The sequence below is a fragment of the Lycium barbarum genome, chromosome 3 (genome assembly GCF_019175385.1).
Source record: "Lycium barbarum isolate Lr01 chromosome 3, ASM1917538v2, whole genome shotgun sequence".
In the NCBI taxonomy this organism is placed as follows: domain Eukaryota; kingdom Viridiplantae; phylum Streptophyta; class Magnoliopsida; order Solanales; family Solanaceae; genus Lycium; species Lycium barbarum.
Window position 1 is genome coordinate 113,043,764 of NC_083339.1, and position 10,605 is coordinate 113,054,368.

Sequence of the window (10,605 nt, forward strand, 5' to 3'; positions counted from 1 at the left end):
CACTCATTGATTCAGTGTAATATTGGATGCAGTGAAGTTTTTACCATACATCATACCCCTATAAAACTTGGCTCCATTTATCCAATGCACACATAAATTAGGTAAATACTTATCTTCACCGGGCATTTATACCAAACCGTATAAACTTACTATGATTTAACAAGGTGAAAATGCATGTTAATTAATAGGAATAGAACTAACATCTTGAAATTGACAAAAAGAAGTTAACCTCTACAAAGCATCGTGTTTCAGATTCATCAAGTATTGTTATGATCACTAAACACTTATTAAAATGAAGAATTTTGTGGAAGAGTAATCTTCCTTATCAGTAATCCAACCAGCATCGATGAATTTTTCTAGTATAGGACTCCCACTAAAACATATATTGTAGCGCATTGTCTTCCAAAGTATTTTACCACTCTATGTACATTTCCTTGAAAATATATTATATTACCGTAAAGAGCTTAAAAGGAACTGTTAAACTATTCCATTTTTCATAACTCATAGATGACTTATCAGCAGCCTTGCTTGAAAAGTAGTTTCACAAAATGGAGAACCAGAATAATCTCCTATATTCGTTCTGGATGGCTGTCCAGGTAGGAGTATTCTTTCCTCTGTGTGAATTAACTCAAGTCTGGAAGTCGGTCCTGTTTAATCAATCAACTTCAATCCACTGGTTATTTGTTCATATAATAGCCACAAGAGGACACCGATTATCGTGTCTCTAACCAGGTTTCCAAAGAGAGTAGTGACCCAACCAGAGAGCCCCCCTGAAGGACTCTTCCCAGCTAGATCTCGAAAGCGCAAGTTTCCTTGGTCAGACACTAAGGAATATATAACTCCATTCATGTGGCCCTTCCCGATGATTCCTACCACTTGCTTACTCTTGTTCACAGCTTTGCTCCTCTTCAGAGACCAAGCAAGAAACTAAAGGACCAATCACATGAAAAAACAGAAAAGACAGTCACAGCAAAAGGGAAAAAAAAGAAAGAGTTTCATCTAGATGGTTTTAAATCATAGAAAGCTGCGAAACTATCTTTCACTGTGCAAATACTATTTTAGATCCCAATAATATTTATATCTTTTCCGATGATCGCGAAAGAGATGGATAAATTAAGCTTCAATTTGATCCTGAAAACCTGGTGGCTATTTTTGCCATGATACCCATCAGTAAAAAGGCGTTCTCTCAAATGAAACGTTTGTTCTACGTTAACAGAAACTTCTCATCAGGGAAGAGCAACTGACCATGTCACGTTCATGTAGGAGTGGTTGCAGAAGTGATGGATACGTAAAGCTTAATTTCTCATACAGCTGAAAGTTACTATCATCAGAACTTGATTCCTGCCACAACATAGAATGGAAAGAGAATCAAGAAGAGATGAGTTAGAGGGCTCCATATTGGATAGAATGGTATTGCATGTATAGTTAACCAGCATTAGTCCCCCCCTGAAGAGAACAGACAACAGGTAAAGCTCTTAAAATAGAGTAACAACAAAAAGAATGTTAAGAAAGGTATTCTCTTTCCTTTATGTTTTGGCCCTTTAGGGTGGTGGTGTCTGGGAGAGGAAGGACTGGTCCTTCAGGCATCTGAACTGTAAATCATTTCTAGAGAAGGCAATGTCAAAACTCATAACAGCACATGCACCAATTAATCCATTTTGTAATTGCTATTTAAGACAATACGGACGACAATTCATTTATAATGATGCCACTTAAGTTGCGTCAGTGTATAATTTAATAACTGATGTCGAGTTAATGCTTGAAAATGTTGATGAGTAATAATAATGATTAGTATCCAGAGAGATCTCATAAATACAACAACAACAACAAACCCAACATAATTACAGAGGTGGGGTCTCGGGAGGGTAGTGTGTACGTAAACCTTACCCTAACCTTGTGAGGGTAGGGAGGCTATTTCTGGTAGACCCTCAGCTCAAGAATAGATTAAAAAGAAGCAGTAATAGATATGAGGGAAAAACCTTCAATTCCTTTGTTGATAGGTCGGCAGTTGAGGTTATTCCACTAAAGACAGAGACTATCAGGCTTGTCTTCTCCTTCCACTTTAGTGAAGTCCATGCTCGTTCAAGCTGAACAACACAAGTGAGTAACAATCAACTTTGTAGCATTACATGTAAGACCTAATAGCGCGCCCCACACACACACTTAGAGAAACAATAAGTATCAAATAGATTAACTTGTCTTGCTCGATCCATCTAATATATAAAGGTGATGTCATAAGAATCGTTCCTTCTAGAAATTGGAAAGTAACTATACCACTTCATTAAATCTAAAAGTATCCTAGGAAAAGGAAATTTGCATTGGACTAAGTGTAAGTGCAGCATACAGTTATTTCTATTGGCCGATCCCCCAATACTATTTGAGCACCAATATCCTCAGCAGCCTTTCGGGCAGCACGGAACTGTAAACAGAAACAGCAAACTTCACTAAGAAACAGCAAACTTCACTAAGTCCTTGAAATATCCTAATTGTAAATGAGGAACATATTCCATTAAACAGAAGTACCTCATCTCCAAAAGGACGATTAGCACTTGAAGACATTTTTGAAGAGAAAAGTGCCAGCAAGACACGTAATGCTAAAGCAGTTTGACCTCCTATCACATGAAACAACTTGATGAATCATATTTCAGAGGCATAGCTGGCATAAAAGCTAAAGGTTAGTAATTACCCAAGTTCATGCTACGACCAAGAGCACCAAAAAACCCGGTCCCGCTCAAAGAAAACATGTTTGATTTTAAGGGCTGATTGAGATCACTAGTGTCAGAAGTGTACATTATGCCAGCCCTGAACTCTGCAACAAGTGAAGTTAAGCAAAAATGGAGACTGAACAAGTTTTAATCACCCTTGTTATATGTTGGATGTTGCATCTGGTACAGCTACAATTTTCTAAAATAATTAGTTGTTTACTTGTAGGACTCTGATTGTTGATTTAGTATAATTCAATCTCTTAGTTTAGGAAGAGTGTAATACATAGGAAGAGTTTGCTACTTTGTTTATGTGACCGTATAAAGGCCTATGATTAATGAAATTTTTAAGAGAGATTTTCATTCATGTTTTCTGTCTTGCTGCTTGCATCTCTCTTCAAAAAACTCATTACATTCTAAAGCAATTGACAACCAAATGGGGCAAGAATAACATAGTCATAGGCTCATAGCTCATGGAAACGACACAGTAACCCCATATAGAGCAGCTTTTCAAAATGTGATTGTTTGAACGAAATAAGATCAGTTCACTTTCCAGAGCATGGTTGAATATAAAACTCAGAATTATACAAACAGTTAGAAGAAAAACCAAAGTTCATGAACAAAAAGACTATGTAATTGTATTGGTAAAATATGGTTTCGAGACATGGGCAACTCAGAGGACGATGCATGGCAGAGAAAGTCTAGCCAGAATCGAGTCAGGAAGGACCATTTTGACACAGAATCAAGACGATGTTGCTCCGGAGTCAAGTGGACAGTTAGCCATCAGTGACCGGATTCACGGATGAGCTAACTACGAGAAAACTGGGATTCACTAGGGCAATTACATATCAGTGTACATAACGTACGCAACATGCCCATAATGGTCATTATAGGTAGGGCAGTGATGGGGTAACGTTACCCAAAAACAGTACTATAAATATAGCCCCTTTCCCTCACTTGTATCCCGTTCAGTGGCGGAGCCAGGATTTTCATCTAGGGGGTTCAAAAATTCTAAAAGGTAAATAAACGAAGAAGTCAGGGGGTTCAACATCTACTATATATACATAATAAAATAATTTTAACTTTGAAAATACATTGTAATTTTTCGCCGAGGGGGTTCGAACCCCCTGGACATAAGCTGGCTCCGCCTCTGATCCCGTTTAAATGTGACTACTATTACTGCATAAGCTTTCGAATTGTAACAAGTGATCTTGCTTTCGTCTGGCCAAGCTGTTCATCAGCTCAACAGAGACTCCTTAATCAGAACTCTCCTTCTCTCTTGTTCCATTGTACTCATTTACTTTTTGTGGCCTATTTATAATTTCATAAGCAGGTTCACAGTTCAGGAGGTTAATTGTGATTATTATAACTCACTTGCCCTTGACCCTATATACAAATTCAATTGTTAACCTGTAATCCAGATTTTAGGTTTAACAGTAATCACAACTTACAACCAAAACGCAAAGTCAAGAAACACTAAAATCAGGATAAAGCAGAGAGCATGATTTACAAATTGAGATAATGGTTAAAAACACAGTTGACAACTATCACTTTTTCATGAGTTTCCTACTGAACTATCAGGTGTGTGAGTTTCTTACCTTAGCTATCGGCTACTATTTATTCAACTATTAGTTGTTCCTTTCCTTTTTCCTACCTGAATACTCACACATCTGGTAGTTCATATAGGAAACTCATGAAAAAGCGATAGTTCACTTGTGTTTTTTATCATTAACTCTTACAAATTTGAATTTGTTCAGGGATAGCTACTTGCCTGCTTCTGCAAAGTTCCACTACTACATTTTGAGGCCTAACAGTACGGATGACCCTTTCAACATCCAAAGCCGATTCCAAAGAAAGATGGGATGTTCCAATCAGCCAAATGGCTTCTGGTTCCGCAAACTCGCTTCTCCATGATGGAACAGGTCCATATTGGCTCTTCTTGATCAGAAACAGAGTTCCATTATTAGCCAAATCAAGCAATTCTGGATGACTTTCTTGAATAGCATCCCGAGAGGAGCTGAAATATTCAGTCTTGAAATCGAAGTTGGGTGGTGGTGGCTTTATGGAAACTCTGCACTGATGATATTTTGTTCTTGGGATGATGTATTTGTGAGGGGCGAAGATTGAGAAAGGAGAAGTAAGGGTTATCATGATTCGGAGCAAAAGATGAAGAATAAGCTTTGGTGTTGAGAAGTGGAGAAAGCCGAGTTGAGAGATGATGGCATGATCGGACGTGTGGCTCTCATGGAGGCCTTGTTGTGAACACTGGTGTGACAACGTTGCAACTTTTCCTTTATGTGGTTTCGTTTCACCCCCACTATTGCAAATATCTTTGGAGTTTTTCTTTAATTTTTTACATAGGCCGAATACATTCAGAATCTCGTAAACTTATCAGTATATTTTATTTAGACACTTCAATCACAACCTATTTTAATTGAGCACTTAAATATATGTTAAAGTATTTTTATTAAACACTTTCGTCATTTTTTTTTTTTTGTGCATGTCCTCAAGGTTCATAATATAGATAATTTAACTACTTAAAATATAGCACCTCCTTAATTACATGCATTAGCCTTAATAAGTTGTAAAATTGCCCGTCGTTTCAATTAAGGCTGATTTCTATAACTAACAAAAGAGATATATTTTATGTATCTACATAATTTCAGCTGAAAGCGTCTAATATGAACAGAGCAATTGGCACGAATGCCCTTTAAACGCGCTGGTCTTTAAATTTTTCCCCTGTAAATTGTGGTCTTTAAATTTTGCCCTTCAACTGTATTACCCATAATTAAAAAGATAATTTTACCCCCGACCCCGAAACATATAAAAGCCTCAATGTCAAACAAAACCCCAACCCAAAAACAGATCGCAACTCCAACTAAACGAAGCCTCAATTCTTCAAAGTTTCACCGGTGAAATTCAATTTTTTTGCTGCTACATCGTCGGAAAAAGGGTAAATTTTATGATTAAGTTTTAATTGAATGTAAATTCAATTGAACGAAATTCAAATTAATTTAGCGGTTTGATTAAGTTTATATTCGTTAATATTTGAAAATATTAACAAATCACGTTTGTTTAGTTTATTATGACCTAATTGTTCAAAAACAACTGATATTATGATGAAATTCAGTTGAAAATAAACATTGCGAATGATGATTTTACTCAACATAGAATTCGTGAAATCTATTGCTTTATTGTGATTTTGATTACTTTATATATTTAATTTTGATTAGTATACAATGCTTATTGAGTTACTATACTGAAATTATAGTAACTTCAGTTGATAGAAAAAAATAAATAAACATTAACTCCGCCTAAAAAGGCGGAGTTAACAGGCAGAGTTTTGAAAAAACGCTTTGAATGTCGGGCAGAGTTTTGAATGCCTTAAGGCATAATTATAGCATGACTAGCAACTAAATTGTGAAGAAAAGAACACAACAAACTCTGCCTAATAAGACAGAGCATAAACTCTGCCTAATACAAAACTTTCATTATTAAAATGTATAGCAAGAACATCGAATACTAAACAAAATGAAATTGGAAGAACGAAATAAGATGAAAAAATTACATTATGTAAATTCATAATAAGAACAGATTAAGTACTAAATAAAATGAAATTTCAAGAACAGAATAAGATGGAAAAAAAAACATTCTGGAAATTCATGGCAAAGAACAGATTTAACACTAAACAATTACAAAAACATACAACGAAAACAACATATAAACTAAAAATAAACCACCCCTATAAACACTAACTTCAAGACTATCCAACCACCACCATCACTGCTAACTTCACATGTACCCATTATACGTTGTGCCATTATCAATTTGAGCAGTGTGTTGAAACAACTTCTGCCTAACAAAGTAAAGTTCTCTTTGCAGTTCATCATTTTATCTACCGAGAACATCGTAAAAAGCCCTCAGAAAGTCCACGTCTTATTTAAGATCATCAATTTCTTGACTGAGTCGGAGAGTCTTATTAGGGTTGTTATGAGAAGGATAGCATGCATGTTGATGTCCCTGTCCGTTAGAACGTACAATGTTTTGAGATGTGTTCATTTTGTAGATGAATTTAAACTGGTTTTCAATGTGATTTTATTTTCTTTTCGAAAAATTGTGTTGCTTTATATAGATGATGCTAGCAAAAACAGTTGCTCCTTTGAATGGGAGTAATTGTTGCACCGATTGGAGTGTAATTGTATGAATATAATCAGTTTTTTTATTTCAATTTTTTTCTCCTTTAGCAAAAACAGTTACACTTTGAATTGCAGTAATTGTTGCACAGATTGGAGTGTGATTGGACAAATATAATCAATTTCCCTTTTTTTTTTTTTTCCAGTTTGAAAAATCTTTGCATTATCACCTACCTACAAATACTATACATCTATTGAAAAAATAAAAACATAAACTCTTGAAAAATACTTTGAACTCTGCCTGAATATAGACAGAGTTTTGAACAAAGTCTTGAAAAATTTATGTCTCGAGGCATGGTGTCACGACCCAACCCCGTAGGCCGTGACTAGTGCCCGATCTGGGCACCCGAACCCATCTATCAAATATTATCTCAAATTCTATCAACTCATTCTAGTATATGGCGGAAGCCGACAAGACTTTATTTCAAATTTAGGTAATTTCCAGAAAATTTCGACAGAGTTTCCTTTGTTTTACGGACTATCCAATATACCCTGCACGCAGAAAATACCAACAAAAGCCACACAGGGCTAACCAAGCAATATATAAACATATGCGGACCGGCCGCCTCGGCGTATAGGATCGCCCAAACAACATACGCGGACCGGCCGCCTCGGCGTATGGGATCGCCCAAACGACATGTACATACATCTATACAGAAAGACCCTAACCCACAAACATGTCCACAGACCTCTAAACAGACCGACAGAATCATATGACGGGACAGGGCCCCGCCGTACCCATGAACGAATATATACAAATGCACTAATAAATATATATACCAAAAGTATAAGCTCCGGAAAGAGAGGAGCACTCCGAATAGCAGAAAGGGTGTCCTAAACAGGTGGATCACCAGGGTGTGCGTCTGTACCTGCGGGCATGAAACGCAGCCCCCGGAGAAGGGGGTCAGTACGAAATATGTACTGAGTATGCAAAGTAGAAGGTACAGAAATAAATCTGAATAATAATCGAATCAGATATATAGAAAATAATACATATCAAAATGTTTATTTCCAAAGTATAAATTATGCATAGGGCACTGGAAAATGTGGTCGCCCGCCTGTTGATGGCGCCACAACACAGCATAACACCAGAAAGTTTCAAATCTCCGAATCCCCGTCACACATCACAACACAGCATAACGCCAAACACAGCATAACGCCAAACATAAGTGGAACCCGGCCCTCGAGCGAGGAGCACGGTGAACCATAATCACAGCATAACACCGGAATGTATCACAAAGCGCACGACAACAGAACCGGCCCGGGAACCGGTGAACGATATCACAGTAGGCACGAGCGGAGTAGTGAGGAATCATATGCATAAAATAATTATTATAAATCTGAAGGATAAGTAAAATAGTCATATTCGAAATCAGAATAAAAATTATCACTTTTTGTTTCAAAGTTGTCGAATTTCAAAAAGGGCGTCGCGGGACCCACGGACGAGTATAGACCCGAACTGAGCCCGCCTATGAAAAACATACTCATTTTATATCATACAAACTCCTACGAAAATTTCAAAGCAATCCGAGCTTTTCTGAGGAAATTATGGGCGTTTGAAGTCTTGGAATCGCTAAAGAATGAACTTTAAAACAAAAATCAGCTTTCATGTAATCTTTACAAATTATGGATTCCAAGAACATAAGGATCAACGTTTTGCCATGACAAGGCAAGGATGCCAAAGAACAAATGCGATTCATAAACATGCTCGGATTGTGAGAATAGAGTTTCCTCAAGGCTTATATCATAGCCTATTTTAACTAAGGCATGCCGAAGAAGGAAGATTACTTTACATACCTCAAACGCTCTCCAATACGATCCAAACTCAAGCTAAATCCAACCTATGATTCGGGCTGCCCAAGGTCTACAAACAAGCCATAAAATGCCAAACATTAGCTAAAGACTTTTTGGGCATTAAATTCCAAATTCGCCCTTAATTCTACAGAAATTTGGGCAGCATTTCCCCTGTAAATAGGCTACCCCGAGAATTTGATTCGGCCATATCAACCAACAACAACAACAACAACCAACCTAACAACATCAACAACCAATCCGAAAGACAAAACAACAATAATAGCTTTCTTTTCCATTATTCAACAACTTACATAAATTCAATTCAACTACTTACGTTCAAGCCAAAATCGACGCTTATATATTCACATACTAACCCGAACCCATACTAACAATGTCCAAGGACATTCCAAACAAGTTACACAATATTTCCAGCAAATTTCAGGGAAATACAACAGCAGCCACACGACACCACATCATCCATTCATATGCAAGTAAATCACATTATTGTCTCTATAATTCTTACATCAACTCACAACAATTTTTTTACTCCAACTTTAACCATTAAATTCCTTCATTCTCATCACATAATCCATGATTACAACAACCAAAATATTAACTCAAATCAGTTCAGCAAATTTCAATTAAAACAGCCCCTACGCCATTCAACAACATTCCAACATTCGTACAATTCATGTTACCAAGTTACAACTATGTTTCAACATCAAGCTACATAATTTCGTGGCTTCAACCATGCTTCAATATCAAGATACATAATTTCATGATTTTCATTCATTTATACTCACCATAACACATTCAAACCATCCACAACACAAGCAAATTCGTCCTAAAACATATGGAAAAATAATCAACTCTTACCTTAGCAAGTTGCTCCTTAATTTGCTGAATTTAATGGCTTCAATTAAAGACCATTCTTGCTGCTCTCAAGGACCAATTCATGTTCCCAAAGACCTCCATTTGATTTACAACACCATGGAAAAATTAATTGGACCAAGCTTGGTGAACATGGATTTTTTTCACCATGGCCGTGAGCCCCCCCTTCTCTATCTCTAGGTTTTTCTCTTTTCTTGTAATGTTGAAGATGATAAAATGAACACTTAAACATCAGATTTTTCCTTATATAGGCAGCCCCTAAGAGTGACAAGTGTCCCACTCAAGGCTTGAGCCAATTAAATTTGGTCACATGTCTTGGTGGGGCCCACTTAGTGCACTAGTGACTTGTTTAATGACTAATTAAATTTTTAATCCCCACTTAATAATCTAATCATGGTAAATTAATCCCAACTTCCATTAATATTTTTACACCAAGTAAAATTTATAAACAATTCATTTCCCAATAGAGATCGGAAATAAAAGAAAAAATTCTATTTCGAGCCCGAAAATGATCCCATCTTTAACTTGAGTCGATTCTCTTGCGAATAGCTCGACATATAAAAATATGGGATATAACACATGGAGTCTTGAGGAAAGTTATGCCTTAGGGCATAATTATAGCATGACTATACCTATATACTAATTTGTGTAAGAAATTTATAATGATCTGCCTACACTAATTTATTTATAGAGAAGAAAACAACAAACTCTGCCTTAAGGCAGAAGTTTAGCATAAACTCTGCCTAATAAGGCAGAATTAGACCTAGACTGTCTTGAACAAGTTTTGCCTTAGTGCATAAGTATAGTATAAAAACTCTGCCTAATAAGGCAAACTTAGAATAGATAGTTTTGAAAAATTATGTCTTGCACCTGTCTGCCTTATAAGTCATTTGATTTTTTCTTGAATGAATATTTTCTTTATGTAGGAATTTAAACAAAAATGGCAACAAGCTGTATCTACATAGCTTTCAACGGCAAATGAAACACCACCTACAACTATGTCGATCATGAGACCAAGCTAGTAC

At 36.5% G+C, this 10,605-nt stretch overlaps 1 protein-coding gene and 1 long non-coding RNA gene across 4 annotated transcripts; both read right to left on the bottom strand.

The window, feature by feature from the left end:
* Positions 1–224: 224 nt before the first annotated feature.
* Positions 225–5,009, bottom strand: LOC132631856 (uncharacterized). 3 transcript variants are annotated; one of them, XM_060347565.1, is made up of 7 exons: positions 4,474–5,009; positions 2,687–2,802; positions 2,524–2,612; positions 2,345–2,419; positions 1,980–2,087; positions 1,246–1,341; positions 225–927 (listed from the first exon to the last, which is right to left on the bottom strand). In XM_060347565.1, the coding sequence occupies exons 1-7, from the start codon at positions 4,851–4,853 to the stop codon at positions 652–654; spliced, it is 1,140 nt and encodes a 379-aa protein (XP_060203548.1). In that variant the 5' UTR covers positions 4,854–5,009; the 3' UTR covers positions 225–651. The 3 variants fall into 3 exon arrangements, with proteins under 3 accessions (XP_060203548.1, XP_060203546.1, XP_060203549.1); XM_060347563.1 differs by having other exon boundaries at positions 2,687–2,841; XM_060347566.1 differs by having other exon boundaries at positions 2,687–2,809; positions 4,474–4,613.
* Positions 5,010–6,935: 1,926 nt separating this feature from the next.
* LOC132634016 (uncharacterized) lies at positions 6,936–9,775 on the bottom strand. The gene is made up of 3 exons (XR_009579999.1): positions 9,566–9,775; positions 8,693–8,759; positions 6,936–7,764 (listed from the first exon to the last, which is right to left on the bottom strand). It is a non-coding gene; the product is annotated as an uncharacterized LOC132634016 (long non-coding RNA).
* Positions 9,776–10,605: the final 830 nt, after the last annotated feature.